This window comes from Schistosoma haematobium, chromosome 4 (assembly GCF_000699445.3).
Source record: "Schistosoma haematobium chromosome 4, whole genome shotgun sequence".
Taxonomy (NCBI): domain Eukaryota; kingdom Metazoa; phylum Platyhelminthes; class Trematoda; order Strigeidida; family Schistosomatidae; genus Schistosoma; species Schistosoma haematobium.
In genome coordinates, this window is record NC_067199.1 from 43,386,836 (window position 1) to 43,407,868 (window position 21,033).

Consider the following 21,033-nt stretch of genomic DNA (forward strand, 5'->3'; position numbering starts at 1 on the left):
CTTCCATTGTACTGAGGTAGATACCTGTCTCTACCCGACACAGATTAGCTCCATTGGTCACGGCTTCTCACTAGAACTTCGAGAATTCCCTAACGAAGCTGGTCACTAGTAAGCACATGTTAAATACCAGTACAGGGGTTGTGGAGATTATTAAGTTTTTGGTTGTGATCACTGCTGAGGAGTCCCACGATAGGACGAAATGGACATCTAGTACTTCCAGGTTTTCAATGGTGGTCTAACATCAATTGGTTCATGATCTCAATCAATAATTTAGTAATCTCCACAACCCTTATGCTGATAGAACATTTGGTTAAAAAGGATGAAACGAAATAACTGGCTGAAAGTATAGAACAATTTAGAAATTCAGAATTGAGTATAAACACAAACAATGAGTTGATCTATTCTAATGCATATGATATTGATCTTTGTCGCATTGAACTTTCAGTAATCGATTTAGAAAATTACTCCAATCAGGTTGTTAATATATGTCCTGATAATCAGTTCATGATGTAATACTATGATTACATCCGATGTCTTATTGTGGTATGAGCCACTTATATCGACATAAGTAGTATATAACGATAGTCAGGAACACAATGTCTGGCAGTAGGAGGTCAAGAAGATCGAGGAGGAAAGAACGGAACTGAAATCAGTTGGCATAGAAATGCAGGGACATTGAAGTTTGAGACGATTGACTGATATTTGTAAAAGGAACAGTCAAGTTTGTGACAATTGATTGACATATTGCAAATGAAGTATTTACTGTATAATTCTCAGATTTCACTAAGATATTGTTTAATTTTGTGTTTAGACACATTCGGTTGTCCCCACTGATGTTCTCGTTCAGTGCATCTTATTCTTCTAACCTGATCTTACATTATTCACTTGGTGTTGTTTTACTTGTATCTTCCGATTGTTATTTAGGACTGCAATTGATCAGTCTCTTATTGACATACGTGTATCCTGTACGGACTGCCTTTATATAACCACAAGTCACAAGCTTTTTAGCAAAGATGGATAATGAATAGCAGTGGAATTCAGTTTTATGCGCGTTTTGTCCTATTTTGGACTCGTCAGCTCGATTTACCTGCATCACAGAGATGATGTTCACTTCAGGACTTGAATGCAGTAATCTTACATCAGTTAACAAAGTGTATCAAACTACACATTAACTGGACTCATGTCACACTCTTCCTAATCAATTTAGTTTACAAAATCTCAGTTTGTAATAAACGAGAGCAATGTTTTAAAGAAACATCTTTGAATAATTAGTAATCATCTGTGAATTTCAATAACTATTAAACGCCATGTTATATTCCAAGTTATCTAATTAGCAAGTTTTGTAAGTATATGAGAGAAACTTATGATATAACTGAATCATTGTTTCATCGATCTCAACTCTGTAGACAAACACTTTGTAAATGTGAATTTTTAGTTGAATGTCACAAACTTTAGCCATCCATGAAATGTAAACAAAATACCATATAATTTCAACAATTGAGATCATGAGACAATTGAAGCTAGACAACCATGGAAAACTTGGAGGCACTGGACAGTCGTTTCGTCCTGTTGCGGAACTCCTCGGTAGTGCGCACCCACGGTCCCGCCTCGCGGGATTCGAGCCCAGGACCTATCAGTCTTGCGCGCGTATGCTTAACCACTAGACCACTGAGCCGGCATCCAGTGGTGTTAGTTTCTAACTTCAACTAATCCACGAAATTGAGCGACACATCTACCATTGCCATCAGTGAGTTACAACGTCACAACAGACCCAGTTGAACTCCACTGGTCACTGCTTCTCACTAGAACTTGAGGAAATATCTCTTGAAGCCAATCACTAGTGAGCATATGTTGATTAGTATCAGAATTCATCGATATAAAGATTTGTGGAGATTGGGTTTGAATCCTTCATGTCGGATTGTCAATGCACTTTGATGACGAACCTCATACTAAGGCGAAAAACTTGCCCAGTGACTCTAGATTTTCAAAAGTTGTCTAACTTAGATCAACTACTATAATTCTATCCACTTTAAAACCTAGAATTTAATGATTCACCTTATTTTAACTTACAGAAGAAAAGAGGACATCTTCCCATTGACATTTATATCAATATGTCATTATTTATGAATCTATACTTATTTAACTCCTAGACAAACATAATTGTTTATATTCATCAAATGTATGTAGATTGTTTCTTTTAAAAAACAATTTTCTTTAGAATTTATCGATTACTCTATGGTGTGTGCTACTGATGTCGATAGATATAGGTAGTATATGTAACACAAATCGAAAGTGAAATGCTCGTCGGCAGCAGAAGGTTAAGAAGATAGAAGAAAAGTGAACCAGAACAGAGAATGATTTCTATGGAAATGAAGGGACAGTGAAGTCTAGGACAATTGATTGACCTATTGTAAATGAAGTACTTACTGTATGGATCTCAGATTTAACCAAGATATTCTGTAATTTTATATTGAAATACATTCGAATTTACCCACTTATGTTCTTGTTCAACTACAATCCGTTAGATTGATTAGAAAAAACTGGACAGTTTACAACAATTTCAAAGGAGGTAAACCTAATAGCTTTTGATATTATTCCATGTTTAGGGAATAAATAATAAACAATTTTAATAGTTGATATTATGAGTCAATTGAAGTTAGACAACCATGAAAAACCTGAAAGCACTGGACAGCCGTTTCATCCTACTGTGGGACTCCTCAGCAGTGTGCATCCACAATCTCGGTTCACGAGATTCGAACTCGTCCAGTGCTTCCACATTTTCCATGGCGGTTTAACTTCAATTGACTCATGAATTCAACTATTAATATTACTATAATCTCCACAAAAACCCCTTCTGATAATAAACAATAAACAGTTATGTTATTATTATTATTATTGTTGTTTTCTTTATTCAATACAGCTGAAACTACTTTAAATTGTAAATAGAAAAACAAATATTTCACTTTTCCCGCCAAAAAATTGTTTATTTTATTTGTGTATTTTCTTGTTGTTGTTTGTTTGTTTTTCTTTTTTTTGGTATTGACATTCTATATTCAGTATAGTAACTACTGTCTAATGTCAATCAAATTGAAGTTAACTTAGTGATATATATATATATATATATATATATATATATATATAGAATTATATTAATTCATGTAATAATAATATGATATAGTAATCACTAAACAATCTAATGACCTATTCAGTAGTACTTGTATTATTGTATAGTGGAATTCATAAGTTAATTAAAGCTAGACCATCATGAAAACCCTGGGAGAAGCACTGGATAATCGTTTCGTCCTAGTGTGGGACTCCTCAGCAATGTACATCCACGATCCCGCACGTAGGATCATCCAAACCAAGGACCTTTGGACTCATGAACGAACGCTTAATCTCTAGACCACTGAGCCGGTATCTGACAATGTCAATGTCTAACTTCAACCAATCTACAAAATTGCACCACTGTCCACCATTGTCTTCAATGAGTTATTATCTCACAACAGATCTGGTTGAACTTCCGAGAGCGCGATTGCGAATGAGCATTGCTGAAGTGTTTTATACTAGGACAAAACGGCAGTCCAGTGCTTCTAGGTTTTTATGGTGGTCTAACTTCAATTGATCCATCAGATTTTAAGATAGTAGATCTTGGTTTTTGGCGCGAAATTCATTTACTCATCTTTTTAAATAGAGTTTAAGCATTTTTAGATGATATCATTTCGTGATCCCACGAGGCGGGGTTGTGGATGCACATTGTTGAGGAGTTCCACAATAGGACGAAATGGCCATCCAGTTCTACCAGGTTTTCCATGGTGGTCTAACGTCAATTAACTCATGATCTTAACTACTGACATTAAATCTAATTTATAAACCTAACTAGCAAACGTAAATCATAATTCGAATTCCTCACACTAATATATAACCCTCATTTAATCATAGTAACTAGGTGGATACTCTTGAAGCCAGTTTAACATCTTACAGGTGTCTTAAACTTATGTTACTGAAACTGAATGATCACTAATAACTATTGAAGAAACATATTTTTGTTTGTAAATTTGTTTAAATAATTGGAAGTTATAAAACGGATATTGAATGTTATTTCTTGAAAATTCTTTGTTGTATCCAAGAGAGTGAATATTAGAACGGTGAAGAACAAGCAAGAAAGATTGATAAGTTATTAACCAACAGTAATCTTTCAAAATAAACTAGAATATTACATAATAGAATAGTCATTTAAGAATAAATATCTAATATCTACCATCAAGTGACTCGTGATCTCAACTATCAATTTACTATAATATCCACAAAACCCCTAGCTGATTATAATTATCATATGCTCACTAGTGACAGTCTCTAAGAGATATTTCCTCGAGTTCTAGTGAGAAGCAGTGACTAGTGAAGTTCAACTGGGTCTGTTGTGAGATAGTAACTCATTGAAGACAATGGTGGATGTGTCGTTCAATATCATGGGTTAGCTGAAGTCAAATATTCACACAGTTGGATGCCGGCTCAGTGATCTAGTGGTTTAGAATTCGCGCACGAGACTGATAGGTCCTGAGTTTGAATCTCACTAGGCGGGATCGTGTACGCACACTGCTGAGAAGTCTCATACTAGGACGAAACGGCCGTCTAGTGTTTCCAAGTTATCCACGGTGGTCTAACTTCAATCGACTCATGAATTCAACTATTAAAATAAAGATATCCTTGAACGATTTATGTATCTTTGATGCTATAAAATCGATCCATCATAACTTCAATTTAAATGATTTATATAAGGATTAATCACTAATTTAGAAATGAACAATTCTAAAGATGAATATTAAGTGGAGAAATTCTATGAAATGAATTGGTAATTGTCAGCCTGCTTGAATATCTGGACTAAATGTCCTTACCATCCAGATATTTCAACAAGTTATGAAGTGTTTACGACCCTTCGCTGTATAACATCAGAGACATTGTGGTTATTAGTAGGCATTATGCAATGAAAAGAATGAAGATTATTCAGATGTCAATTCCTCGATTCCTAACATCTAGATTAAAGTTGACATGAAAAGATAACCGGAATTTGGCTAAATTAGATAGTGTAGATTTTCGATAGTACATATTCTGTTGTATAATAGACGAAGGGGAATTTCTTTGATCTAAAGCAATATCTTACACATACACCTATGCGTTCTTATGTTTTATCAAGTATTCTACATGTACTTTGGTCTATATTCAATTCAACAATATAAAAACAAATGATAGCGACCTTCATTAGCTACTTTATGATCCTTCACAAAACAATGGAAATGGTATTTAGAAGAGTTATTTTATATGAAAGAAAACAGTTATTATATGTTACTTACCCGGTCTACCAGTTGAAGCATTTCTTGTACGTCCAAGTTCAACATGTTCTTTTGGTAATGCTCCAAGACCGGTAATTGGATCTCTTTGAACTGCTGTAATAAAATTAATTTATATCTTGATTTATTGATGCATAGTTCTCATGATGAATATATATCAAGGAATTTACTTGTATTGAGTATACATGGGAATGTATTCACCCCTTTGTATTAGAAAAATAATTATGAGGCTTCCATTAAATTTCTAGCTCTATCTATGTTTGTTACCCGTCGTGGTGGAGTATCGTCCGCTCACCACCATTCTCTGCCTGCAGCTCTTCTAGGGTTATTGCTGGTCCCAAACCCAGGTTAAAGAGGAGGGTCTGGCTTGAGATCGGCAATTCAATCTAATAGAAAACAACCTTGCCAAAAAACGCTAACCAGAATAAACAAATTGCCACCTACCGGATGATAAATTTTTGTCTAAAATAATAACTACTAAATTTGAGTCTTATTGTGAATACAAACACTTTACTGTGAATCTATTCTACTCACGGTTTTTTAAGAGAACTGAGTACATATGCTGGATCCCACTGTTAGCCATAGTTCAAGAACTTTCAGATCAAAGATCACTAGATAGATATTTCCTTGTACTTTCAGACATCTGAGCAATTTACTCCGTGTATAGGCTCCAGAATGACCAAATCAACATTAAGGGTTGTAGTATATACCCATATTGACTGATATCGCTCTACAGACTACACCTTCTTAGATTACCTTTGTAAAATCCATTATGGAGCTAATCAGTATTGCTTGAAATAATTTGTATGATTATGTATTTCAATTGCACAACCAATTAAGATGAAGGACTTTTACACAGTTTAACGAATCTTTATTCGCTACTGATTGATCGTAGTTGAGGCTCATTGAAACCGTAGTGTTGGATAACTACTTTATCTTACTATATGACTCATTAACTTCAAAATGTTTTTTTGAGTTCTACTGAAAAGTTATGACTGGCGTAGTTCAGACATGTTGGGAAGGAAATAGTTGTTACTAATGATATTGAATGAATACCGTGAATCTTTTAAAGTTATGGACTCATACTATTAGATGTTTACCCGATAGCGTTCATGGTATGCGACGAGTCTGTTAAATGAATGTTCGATTTGATTTCTGAGACGCTTCTAATAACTCCCGGCTAAATCTAAACGGTGAACTGAACACAAAAGAATTGGCTCAAAATAAAAAATGAGCACTTCACTCCAAAGTTAGTATACTCATAGTTACACACGACTCTGAGCTTCTAAAAGTTCAAAAAACCATACTAAACAAAGTGGCTGTATACATTAATAACCAATCAGAAACATCACACGTGACTTTAATTTTTAGATGCTTCTGATAGGCATCCATTCAACTCTCATTGGATAAGGTGTTTCCAAGCATTTTCTGTATCCCTACAAACATTTATGATAAATACTTTGGAACTACCTAAAAGTAAAACGTTAACCACAAGCACCTCATTGTTCACTTTCGAGATTGCACTTATAAACCACTGAGGATTCCTATCATACTTAAAAACAACTAACTGTCGAATAGTCCTCAGTTTTCAAGCCAACCACATAACAGATTATTAATTAACTATTGACTAATTGAAAATAACAATGTACATAGTATAAATGAGTAAGATGATGTTAACTGTTTTGAAACCTTTCAAACCAATCAATGTTTATCAATACAATGAACTGTAAACTGCGAAAAGGGGTTGTGATTCAAATGCAATAATCATTTATATACAATTAAGATTAATGATCTGAGACTAAAAATCATAACAATGAACAGTATACAAGGGATACAACAAAAGCATACTGAAATATATTGAACATTTAATACATGCAAAGCAAAAATCATTTCTAATTAACAGTTGATCAGTATTTGTTATGGAACAAATGAAAATAATATCAGAAAAGGGTTTTGCGGATATTATAGTAATTTCAATAGTTGAGATCATGAGACAATTGAAGTTAGACTACCATAGAAAAACTTGGTATCACTGGACGGCTATTTCTTTCTATTGTGAAACTCCTCAACAGTGAGCATCCACGATTCCATACGTGGGATCACTCGAACACAGGACTTACCGGTCTCGTGAGCTAACGCTTAGACACTAGACCACTTAGCCGGCATCCAATGGTGTCAATGTTTAACTTCAACTAATCCGTGATATTGAGCGATACATCCATCATTGTCTTCAATGAGTTGCTATCTCACAGCTGACCAGGTTGAACTCCACTGGTCACTGCTTCTCACTAGAACTCCAGGAAATACCTCTTGAAACCAGTCACTAGAGAGCATATTCATAGGAAGAAACGACCATCCAGTGCTTCCAGGTTTTCCACTCAATTGATAATTACTAGAGATGGTTGGTGACTAGCAGTGGAATCCAGAAAGCGCGTCTCTTCCTATTCTGGATACGTCAGCTGGATGTACCTGCATCCCAGAGTGGATGTTCACTTCGAGACTCGAATTCGGTCTCGTTCGCTTTAAACACCATCGCGTTTTCCACTTAGCTGCTGAGTCTAGATAGCCACTGGCGTGTGCGCTTGAATGGAAAATATGATGCCATTTGTAGCAAACGATACTGGATTTGAGTCCTATGGTGGACATCAACTCTGAGATGCAGGTACATCTAGCTAACGAGTCCCGAAATAGGACGAGACGCGCGTCAAACTGTATTCTACTGCTATCTACCATCATCTCTACTTAAAACGCTGGTGACTTAAGGTAATATCAAAGCAATCCGAACAGCGTGAATATATGTCAATAAGAAACTGATCAATCGAAGTCCTACATATCAATGAGAAGATTCAAACAATCAATGCAAAAACGGATCATTACTAAGGTTATTTATAGAGCTGAAAATTGAACTTAAACAGGGAGAAAATGAGATTGTACAACCCAAGAAAGAAGATAAAAACTTTTGTCATATGTAAATTTTATTCACCATGCAAAAACACGGCAACAAAGTATGAACCAAATACACCCATTATTGTACAAATTTTACTAAGAATGAATGGTTAGTCAGAAAACATGAAACATATTTCAATTATTAAGAAAATAAATGGATTTTACACTGAATGTGTACAACCATATATTATGCCGAGTAAATGTCACAATAAATCAATACAAACGGTTATAATATTGAATAAATATTACATAAACATTACTATCAATTCAAAACTAAACCAGTGATATACCGAATAAATATCACAAGAATCATAAAAGGACATGGATAATGGATAGCAGTGGAATCCACTACGCACTTTTCATCCTATATAGGATTTATCAACGGAGTGTGTCTGCATTCGAAGTGTTTTCACATCAATCTGAGATGTGTCACAAAATATAAAGTCTCCTAATGACAGGACAAGTTTTCAGTCAACCCAGCACTTCCACACTGCAACAGTCCGTTGCCACATTTCACCATCAAATGTCTTGATGCAGTTGAGAGTGAGGAGAGTCCGCTCTCTCTCTTTGGAAATGCTCTCACATGGCCACGCGTATACACCCACCACCAGGGGAATCCTACTCACTGCACTCTCATGTTGAGGGTGTTGTTTACTGGATTGAGAGTATGAAAAGCGAATGACCAGAGAGAACAAATGGCGTAAGAACCTACTCTCGTTGACCAACTACCATGAGAGTGTATCTCCTAATCTTGTCTCATTGACTTGTGGATTAAACCTTGAAGTCATATGCTCGTGGAGTGTATTCCTAAGAAAACCACGTGCTTCAGTTTGGGTGCACGGGTAGTATCCCGGCCCTCACATAAATTGAATGATTTATGTAGCGCATATCTATTTCGTACCTCCTTGTACCAATATTTATGTGTTTAAATAAATAAATAAAATAAAATAGACAGAAGAAAAAAATCGATAATTAACTTCCTTAATCGATAATATTCCTCCTCGAGTGTTTTTTTTCTTTAAAAAAGTAATACCAGTCTTGGATAAATCGATACTGATTATTGATCGATTATAATCAAGTATAAAATGTCAAAATGTATTTTTATAAATTACGGTCCAATCGATTTTCCACATCCTACCGTTTATGGGAAATCAAAGGCTATAAGGGAAAACTGGTATTTAGATTTATATTGACTGGTTATTGATAGTCTAGTTCTTAATGATGATCCAAATTCTATTAATGAAGTTGTAATTTTAGGTGTATACTACTTATATTGACACATTACTCTGAGATATAGAGACAGACATAATAAGAATGAACTACAATTGGAAAGAACTAGAAAGGAAGATCCAGAACAGAGTCGGTTGTAGAATGCTGATCAGCAGCCTATACTCCATTGGGAGTAACAGGCGTAAGTAAGGAAGTACTTATGTTGACAGACATAAGTAGTATATAGCATCAGTCAAAAGTGAAACGTTTGACAGCAGAAGATTGAAAAGTTCGAATTGAAAAGAATAGGAACAGAGGGTAATTATAATAGTAATGAAAGAATGATGAAGATCGAGACAATTGGTGAAGGATTTGCAAATGAAGTACTGGATGTATGGTTTTTAACAATTTGTGAAAGGATACAGGAATTCTGTATCGAAGTATAATTAGTTGTCTTAGTCTAAGTGACTCAACACGACAGTATACAATTTAAATGGATGGATAGAAGCATGATTTGCTGGTAAGTAAGATGGTTCCAAAAAGAAAACTTGAATTATATTTATGTGAATAAGTCTAGGTATATACGTGGTGTATAGCAGGTAACACCAATCATACGTGGAATGCCTGGCAGTAGAAGACTAAGAAGATCGAGTCAAAGAAAACAGAAAAAGAAATACAAAGAAGTTGTGAATTGGAAGAATCATATAGAATATAAAGATATTCTGTAGTTTTGTATTTAATAATAAACTGATCGTCCCCATCTAAGTGTCCGTTCATTATGCTATCACATTAAAAGTTTGAAAGGAACCGTAAACATTTACTCTAAATGAATATCATAACAGAGTTGAAATTCAGTTTCAAGATCTCTAAATTATGTGAAACAGTCCTACTGTACGGAACTGAAACGTGGAGAACTACTACAATCATCACCAAAAAAACAATTGTCTACACAAGATACTCAATGTCCGTTGGCCAGAAAACATCACCAACAACCTACTATAGTGAAGAAAAAACCAGCTTCCTACTGAGAAGGAAGTTAGGATAAGACAATAGATGTGATTAGGACATACGTTGCAGAAAGCATCAAACTGCATCACGAAACAAGCTTTAGCTTAGAATCCTGAAGGAAAACGGAAAAGAGGAATGCCAAATAACACACTGCATTGGGCATTGGAAGCAGACATTGAAAGGTTGAATAGCAAATGGAAAGAACTGGAAAGAATCGTCGACAACAGAGTTGAATGGTGAATGTTGATGTGTGGCCTATGTTCCTCGATAGGGGGTAACAGGCGTAGGTAAGTAAATAAGTAAATAAGTCATTTAGAATATTTATGTCAAATCGGTGAATTTAGTCTTGCATAAATTCATACCCATTCTTATCACTATATACATATACAACTAAGTGTTATTTCATTCAGGTCATTTAACCATAGTTATACATGAGTAGAGATCAAGTAAAACAGGCAGAAAGTTCATTTCCCTTAGTAAACTAATTTCTATAATTAACATGTTAACTGATAAAAAAATTTTCACAAATTTTGTTACTGAGTTATTTGTTGTTTTTTTTTTGGATCATTCACGTTAACACCCCATTAGTAAAGAATATTTATGGACAATACATTAATAATTGACACAATTAATCATGTATATATCCTGTCTACCATTTATATAGAGATGCTTTATGATGGTGGTCAAAATTTGGACCTTACGTGAATGATTTTGTTGGAGCTTTTGTTCTCTGAGCTAAACATCATCAGCACAAACTTCAGGTAGTTTAAAGTTTGTGCTGATGATATCGTTCAGAATGACGATGAAGGCTCCACGACCAAACCATCCAGCTCAGAGAACAAAACTCCATCAAAGATGCTTTGTTTCAATATGAAATTCTCCAGAGAATAATACTAGGATATATTAGTGCACACCAGGACTAGGTGGTTAAATGTAAACAGGTGATTAGGCTCTGTAACTGATATTTCAATAATTCAAAGAATCTTGTCATGGGATCTAAACCTTAATCACCCAGCTTCATAATCTGAGACATTATCGCTGAAATTCTTTAGTCTCGATCGGCCTCATGTATAGATGAAACGTTAACAATTGACTTATCACTCACTAATGACCAATATGACGTTCATATAGTCTTTTAGTACTGTTTTGCATCCTATCTATCAAGTTTCAATGTGACGACTTATTTAAATGACTCCAAATCGCATACGTTATACTGACGAAGGCCAGCTACCACAAAAACAAAAATTCAGGACTTCCTGCAGCCTACCTTTAGGCATCAGACATTGAGTGAATCTGATTAGAAAACAGTTAAGAAGCCATAGAGTATTAAAGAATTCTTTAATTCTATCATGAAAATCCATAATGTGCTACTATAATTCGTCTCGGAATCAATACCAGAAAGTTTGGGGCATATTTATTTATCTGAAAACACAAATATTGGTAAAAAGAGGCACTACATACATATGCACCACACGAATTTCATCTTATTTGTGTGATGGCTAGGATATCGCTCGGGTGCTCAGACAGAAATAGACGGTTTTCTTAGGTAACCATACCCGTAGCCTTCAACCTAAAGGTCTGATCCACAAGGCGGTGGAGTAACGTCAGAAAATTCAGCCTCATGTTAGCCAGTGACCATCGATTGGTTCATACGCCATTTGTTTCCTTAGGATCCTGGAGCCCATGTGTACCATTGCTTCAGAATCGAAGTTTTCCAACTCCCATAGGTGGATCCTCAATATCCGTCAACCCGGTTAAAGCTCCAGACATTCGCTTTTCGTCCTCTCAACTTTGTAAACAACACCCCCATAGAGAAAAGACAGTGAGTAAGACTTTCCTGGTGGTGGTTGTATACGCGTGGCCATGTGAGAGCATTTGGAGGGGGAGAGCTAACTTTCACAAATCTCTCCTGTACCATGACATTTGGGGGTTTATGCAAAATAACTTACATTTTATTGATAATTTAAGATCTTGAATAAAACAAAGTTTGCACATAAAATATGAACATTGAAACTTCATCTTTAATCTTAAATAGAACACCTATTTCTTTTCCTTTAATCAACCTCACGTAGACTACATAAATTCGGTCATAAAACAGAAGTATTAATGAAGAGCTCACAGTTAAATCAAAAAAAGATAAATCACTTCTTTACAAACAGTTTCATTGCTTTGTATTTGAAATAAATCAGTTTCTATGGATTAAATATTTTCAAAAGGGGAGGAAGGGGGTAAGTTAAATAGATGGTAATGATCATAATCGCGATCATTATGATCATCAGTCAAATAGGATCTGTATATCAAACAATTTGACAGAATGAACTATTAAAATCTTTTTTTTTAATGACAAATGAATTGATCAAGGTTAATTTATCAGTTACTTAAGACTTCGATTTTATAATGGGCAAATTACTTTTAGTTCAATGATTTGAGATCCAGTTTATGATATTCCTCTATTTTTAGTCACTATCATATTTCATGTCTAATATTTACTCAAGATGGTGGCTGGAGGTAGTCAGTAGGAAACCCTGGACTCAGGCTTTTGTGCAACTTGGCACTCGTCAGCAAGGCGTACCTGTATTATTTTTGAGGAAACTGATGCTCTGTGACGGATTCAATCCCATGTCACCCAGCTTGAAAGTTAGAGACGATACCACTGAGCTATCCATCATCCACCATCTTATTTCATCATAGTGCACGCAATGTCGAGTCACCTAGACTAGTGGTCACATTGTGAATTGGTCGATAGGATTCGACCTGCACTAAGAAGGACTTGACACACATGACATAGATCACCACCCAATGACCAATCAATTGTGAATATTTACTCATGTTTGGATATAAAGTAATTTTCCTTTCAGAATGGATCTAGAGTTTAAGTAGAAATCATGACTAGTGGAGTTCAAGTCATATCGAAATTTAGAAAAATGCGATAAAAGTTAATGAATGATACTCAATTATTAGCATGAATTGACTAAAATAAAAAATGTGAATCGTTCTATTCCAGCTTATTTGTGTAATAGTTAAGATCTCACTGTATCCATCAAAAATGACCATTGTTGAAAAGTTCTACACTGTTTACAGGTTCCTAGGTTTCAGCGATTACCTAAACAAACTCTCTATAAGTTAGCATGCTCGTATCATTAAGGATGAAACTCTGATCCTAAGTTTGATGCTATTTGAAATTCTTCAGTAAGCTGTACAACCAAGGAAAACCAATTCCTCAAGATTAAAAGTACACCTTGCTGACGAATGTCAAATAATAGGTTCCAAATTCCCTGTTGACTATCACTGACCACGGAATATCGGATTATGTGGTAACATTTAAATTTGTTATTAGAAGGGGATTGTGGATATTATAGTAATTTTAATGGTTGAGGTCATGAGTCGCTTGAAGCTAGACCATCAAGAGGTATATTCTGGAGTTTTAGTGGGAAGCACTGATCAGTGAAGTTCAACCACGTCTGTTGTGTGATAGTAACTCACGGAAGACAATAGTGAATGGTAGCGCAATTTTGTGGATTGCTTGAAGTTAGACACTAACACCATTGAATACAGGCTCAATCGTCTAGAGGTTAAGCATTCGCGTGCGAGAATGATAGGTCCAGGGTTTAAATCTCGCGAGGCAGGATCGTGGATACGCACTGCTGAGGAGTTCCTCAATAAAAAGAAATGGCTGTCCGGCGATTCCACGTTTTCCATGATAGTCTAGCTTCATTTGACTCATAATCTCAACCAATAAAACTACATTTAAATCTAATCAATAAGATCCGATTAACGCTTGAAACAAAACCTAAACAAACATATCACTGATCATTATTTAGTACCCAATCAATTATTAAAATCAATATATAGTACAAATTAATTAATTGTCTAATTTATTGATTATCGAATTCAATTAGTCAATAAGTTAAGGGAAAATAAATCACATTTTTTGTTTATCGATCTAGAATTATAATGAATCAAATTCAGAGGAAAAGCGTATGCATTATTACATAATCAATATATACATCTACATGCAATAATTTACATATGAATGCATGCATACACGCAAATTGAGGACAAAATAGGATTCGTAAGCATTATTTCTTAATATTAGTAGTTTACTAGTAGTATTGGTAGTAGTAGTAGTAGTGGTAGTGGTAGTAGTAGTATCAGTAGTATTGGTAATTGTAGTAGTAGTAGTAGTGGTAGTGGTAGTGGTAGTAGTAGTAGCAGTAGTATTGGTAGTTGTAGTAGTAGTGGTAGTGGTAGTGGTAGTAGTAGTAGTAGTGGTAGTGGTAATGGTAGTAGTAGTAGCAGTAGTATTGGTAGTTGTAGTAGTAGTAGTAGTGGTAGTGGTAGTAGTAGTAGTAGTGGTAGTGGTAGTGGTAGTAGTAGTAATAGTAGTATTAGTAATAGTAGTAGTAATTACTCACTGCGATGTTTTAAACCAGTTTCGATATCCACATGTGGTAAATGTTTTTTCAAGAATTCAATATCATTGCCATTATTCAAGACATCATCACATTTCGAACCATTATCGACATTGACTTTATGATTTGTTTTGTTTATTGTATAAAAGAAAGATTGTTTTTTAAAAGAATAAATGATCAGTTTCTTATATAGTTCGTAAAATGAATTAATTCTGAAAGAAGCTGACTCTAAAATACCTTTATGACTAGTAAATATATAGATTGATATGATGAAGCGATCAATGTTGGACTACGATTGAAAACCTAGAAGTGCTCAATGTTCGTTTCGTCCTAGTATGGAACTCGTGAATAGAACTCATCCACAGTCCTACATGTGGGACTCGAACCCAGGACATTCGGTCTACAATAATCTGATGTAATGGAAAGGAAAGTCAATTTTCGATTGAATTATGAGTTTGATTCAACATTGACATCCGTTTTGATTCAACGTGAGGATCATTCAGTGTAGTATTTGATTTGTTTTCCCAGTATGATATTCTCTTCTGTATAATATACGATATTCTTGTATTCACTTGACGTGAACTATGCCTCAGTAAGTGATTTGTTGTAACTGAGTATGTGATTTAATCCTAATTATTAATCAAAATGGGTGTACAATCAATATATAAATGAGTGTATTTTAGACTATATTTGATTCGTCGTCTCCATAGTGTTTGGGGCTAATAAATCTTCACTTATACCAGTCTTTGTGTTCTTACTTTCTCATCGTGGGAATTGCAGAGGTTCCTCGTTTCGAGTATAAGTGATCAGCGTTTTTTTTCTCGGCACAGCAATCAGCGACGACCAAATAAAACATAATGACGACTCAAAGATATTTGAATATCTACTATTCATTTTAAAGAAAGATATTTATTTTAGGATTAAATGATTGTAATTTGAATAGCAATGTGTCACTTATACTGACTGTAACCATTTTATTTCTGTTGTGTGAAGATAGAATTCGTTTGCTATAAAATTGTTGACACATCATGGGACAGTATATTAATTAGCAAGAAACTTTTGAATGACTGCCTTCAGCCATATGTATACATATATCACATAAATTTCAGTCAGTTGATGTAGTGGATATTCGTTTAATGAAGTGGTTGGAAAGTATGCTCAACCATCACTCACATAGCAGTATTCCGTGAAGTCAATAACTATTGAATGAATAACACTGATGATATATGTAAGGTCTGCTATACATTAGTCATGAAGTGTAGTTTGAAGATTGATGATTGTAACGCAGAAGCGTTTACTTGAATAAATAGTTGTGTTTGTGCTACATATACGAATATATATAAGTAGTATACCTGAAGAAACACGATTCTTACCGTCAGTAGAAGAGAATGAAGAGAAGAGAAGGAAAAAAACGAAGGTATTCGAAAAAGCAACAGTAATGAAAGAACAATAGGGTTTGTAAGTGATAATTTAGGGAAGATGTACATATGATGCATTCAATGTATTGTTTCCCATTTTAGTGGTCATTCGTTACATTTGATACTATGATTACTTCGAGTCATCTAACTTTCGTTCATTATCACTCTATTGATATCTAATATGGTAATGAAAACTGATAAACATGTATGCTACATATGAAGTTGTCTATAATACATATATATCAAACTGCATAAACATATAACACGTCGATCTGTTACTGTCCAACAAGTAAGTAAGACTTACCTGATTGTGTTGTAGGTGAAGGCATATTTTATCATCCAATTTACAAATGAATTGCTTCAAAGTGTATATTTATAGAAACGATATAACTAAAATATACCAAAACAAAAACAACAAAATACTGTACAATTAATTCAATAAAACCTTTAACCAGTTTGTTCTTTATTACCATAATAAACGATGTAATAATACCTTCTAGATCGTTCATAAATCGTTTCAATTCCTATGTGCTCACTAGTAACTAGCTTCAAGATGAATTTCCTGAAGTTCTAATGAAAAGCCTTGATCAATAGAGTCCAATCCATGTCAAGTAGAGACAGATATCTACCTCAGATATTGAATGAACGGTTTCACAAGATAATGTATCGAATGAAGTTAGATATGGACACCCTTAAATACCGGCTCAGTGGTCTACGATGTTAAGCATTCGCGCGTAAGATCAAAGGCCCTGGGTTCGAGTAACCCCACGTGCGGGATCGTGGCTGTGTACTGTTGAGGAGTACTGTTTTAAGACGAAACGGACGTCCAGTGCTTCCAGGTCTTCAATAATGGTCTACCTTGAATCAACTCATGAATTCAACTACTAAATAAGCAATATTTATTGACTAGTTTCCAAATGAACTGAGAGAATCGATTTGTTTAAGTATATATGAAGATATTCACCTAATATCAAAGAAGTTTGTCATCAGAGACTAAACATAAGAAGGATTGGATAGAAATGTTTTCTGTCCTTTCAGCAATAAAATCAATATACTTCAATAGTTCTGCTATTGAGAACGAATAAAATAGTCTGTTTACTTAAATTTACTTTGTAACTAAAGTTCAAAATGAGAGTGTAAAAAACATAAAGCATTGAACACCTATATCGTCAAATTATGGGACTGTTTATAAGTGATCTGCCATAACCTCACCGAAGAACGAATTCAGTATTTTCACGTCTTGTTGAGAGTGCTTAACCTTTTGACCAATAAATAGGTGTACAATAGTTTATATTCTTACCTTCAGTTAACTTGCTATATTGAGTAACTATCTTCCTCTGGTTACCGCTTCTTACTAGAACTCTTGCAATTACCTCCAGTAATCAGTCACTAGTGAACACATGATGACATTCCATGATTATGTCGTTAGTTCGCTAAGCATTTGATTATAAAAGATTAATTTTAGCCTTAAGAAGATTAGCTAATGCTCAACTTATTAATGAGTCTTATATTAGAACAAAACAATTTTTTGATTAAAATCGGATCTCTCAATACTATCACAATAGCTTAATCAAGCTGAATGAAATCAAGATTTTTGAACAGTTTATCATAAATCATCATCCAGTTGGTTGCATAATACAAGTATACGTTTAATACATACTACTGAAGTCGCTGACATGTTTCATATCACATTGAATAATTACGTTTATAAGATATTCATACAATCAATGAAACTTAGCTGTCCTGTAGTAAACGAACACTCGGATAAGAAGACTCAAAGCACTTTCATAAAATATGAAAACCCTACATTAAATACATTATTTGCATATATTCTTTCAATTGTCCTTTACATTCATCAGGGCTTATACAATTCTACTGTTATTATAATTTCTCTCTGCTTCCCTTTCTGTTCTTTTTGATTGAATCTTCTTAATCTTCTACTGACATTCATTCCACTTTCGATTGGTGTTACATACCACTTATATCTGTCAACAGAAGGAAGGTAAACCACAGGCCACCAGTTCAGCCCATAGTTTCATAAGTTGATATGGCTGAGACACGTGTTACGTATGCCCAACGACTGACTGCTTCGACTTGCGATGTTCAGTGGTATAGGAGTAGGTTGGAAGAAAGCTAGGGGCGGCCAGACCAAAACATGGCACAAGTCCATGAAGTCACTGACAAGTGGACTGAGTCATGTTGGTAGGTGTAAACTACCTGGTTGTGGACCACGAGATGATAGAAACCGATGGTAAGAGACCATGAATGACATGGCTCAAAATCGTTTGCAATGGCGCAGGTGCACACACTCTTTGTGTTCTCCCAAATTTTGATCTGATTCCTCCTTGTCTCTTTTTTTTCTCTTCCCAAATTTATTTCACAGGATTATACTCTTTAAATAACATCTCCAAACACTGATTTTCCTGATTACTGCTTATACTCTTATTACCGCTACCACTTCGGGATTTGAATCGACCACTGCATCTCTGTGCTGATGTGTTGTGGCAACTCGAACTGATGTACGTACGTACGAAGTTCTACGTTGTTACTGACTGACTGTTATTGTCGTATCACCCAGTTTTTCACCTGAGATGTTACCATTAGAGCGACAACTAAACCCCTATCTGCATCATTATACTGATTACACTAATTTATTGAAAATTATGGATCTATGAAAATTGATCATTATTAGGCTTCTAGTTAGACAACCACTGAACAATACTGACTACTGGACAGCTATTTACTCCAGTTACGGAACTCCAATGATATACATTTATGATAACAATTAAAGAGTGAACGTGATTCATTCTCTTTAAGCAAAGATGGATAGTGACTAGCAATGGAATCTAGGATAAGCGTTTCGTCCAATTTCAGACTTGTTGGCTAGGTATATCAGAGTTGATATTCACCGTAGGACTCGAACCCAGTACTACTCGCTTCAAAATACCGACAACAGACTGATCAGTTGCAGTCCTAAACCAATAACAATACAGAAGATACAAGTAAACAACACCAAATGAATATAAATTATTCTCATTTCAAACCTTTACCAGCTTATTGAAATACAAACACAAACCCTGAAAAGTTGATTCTAATGAGGAAACAGACAACTTGACTTATTATCAATAGTAAATTCCACATAAACAAACATAAAAATTGAAGTTCATACATATCATTACTTATCTATAGAATAATGAATTATCTCTAAACGTTTATTATGCTCTAATTATTTCACCTTTACTACTAGTTTAGTTGAATGAAGAGATGTGGCCTGAGTACACTTGAAAATGCAATAGTCTAATTTACAAAAAAGAAAAAAAAGAATCACTCTATAAATTTGTTATAACAGTCGGAGTTTCCTTCATCTCTACACAAATGAGACAAATATCTTCACTAAATTCCCTCTTAGTGTTTGCTCCCCAATGCCCTGGTATGGCCGAGAGTAGGGAGAGTCCGCTCTCCTTCACGAAATGCTCTCACATGGCCACGCGTATATAGCCTCTGGCAGGGAAGTCCTACTCACTGCCTTCTCGTGACGGGGGTGTTGTTTACGAAAATGAGTGGACGAAAAGCGAATGTCCGCAGCTTTAACCGGGTTGATGGATACGGAGGTTCCAACTAGAGGAGTTGGGAAACCACGATTTCAAACCAATGATGTACATGGGCTCCAAGATTTTAAAGGAACAAATGGCGTATGAACCAATTATCGGTCACCGGCTACCTTACGTTGCTCCACTGCCTTGTGGATCAGACCTTCATATCGAAGGCTCCGTGTGTAGCCCCCTAAGAAAACCACCTACTTCAGTTTGGGTACCCGGGCAGTATCACAACCCTCACACATATCAAATGAGATTTGTGTGGCGCATATGTATTTGGTGCCTTCTTGTACCAATATCTATGTGTTAAAATAAATAAAATAAATAAATGGCTAAATGTCTATTATTCCACAGGAATTCAACACAACTCAGATCATGAATACGTGATTAACTTGACTAGAATGTATTCCTAATGGAAAAACCCTCATAACCGTTACGTAATCACAATAAATTTCACGTGACTCAACTAGAGAGAAAACGGTGAGAATATAATTTATAGACAAAACAAATAAGAATTAGAATAAGAGGTCTTGAATTTCGGCACGAAATTCACTCATCCATTTGGCTAAACAGCGTCTCGGCATTATAGCTGATGTCAGTTTGGGATCAAAAACCCAAAACCTAATTCCTAACCTAAACCATTAACTATGAATCATAATTGTAATCCTTCACACTGGTTAATAACCCTCATTTAGTTCTAGTGTAGTGAACAGTACACCAGTGGGGATAATCGAATGCAATGAATAGGAAATTACAGAACTTGTTAATAAAATCTAACAACCATATAGTAAATGCTCAATTTTCAAAATGACCATCAATTGTCTCAAAATGTCTCAGACTTCATTGTTCTTGAATCTTCATACAAATTGAATTCTGTTTCCATTCTTTATTGTTCGATTCTCTTGCCTCTCTGCTGTCAGACATTCTGTTGCTGACTAACGTCATATACTACTTATGTCGACATATGTAGCACACACCACACTAGTAATTAGGTGGACACTCTCAAGGTCACTTTAGTGTCACTCAGAGGTCTCATTAATGCTTCTAATAAACATAATAATTATATTCGATTTATTCAGGACTGAAATGTTTGATTTCA

General features: G+C 35.0%; 1 protein-coding gene across 2 annotated transcripts in view; it reads right to left on the reverse strand.

Moving 5' to 3' along the window:
* The window catches only part of MS3_00008146 (uncharacterized protein), a 79,174-nt gene that overhangs the window by 49,358 nt on the left and 8,783 nt on the right, over window positions 1–21,033 (reverse strand). The window contains exons 2-4 of one of the 2 annotated variants that reach the window (XM_051216501.1): window positions 16,643–16,728; window positions 14,924–15,037; window positions 5,349–5,441 (exon numbers count right to left, since the gene is read on the reverse strand). In XM_051216501.1, the coding sequence (XP_051067092.1) occupies window positions 5,349–5,441; window positions 14,924–15,037; window positions 16,643–16,667 (232 nt within the window). In that variant the 5' untranslated portion in view covers window positions 16,668–16,728. The remainder of the gene's footprint in view (window positions 1–5,348; window positions 5,442–14,923; window positions 15,038–16,642; window positions 16,729–21,033) is intronic. The other variant, XM_051216502.1, reaches the window with a different exon arrangement.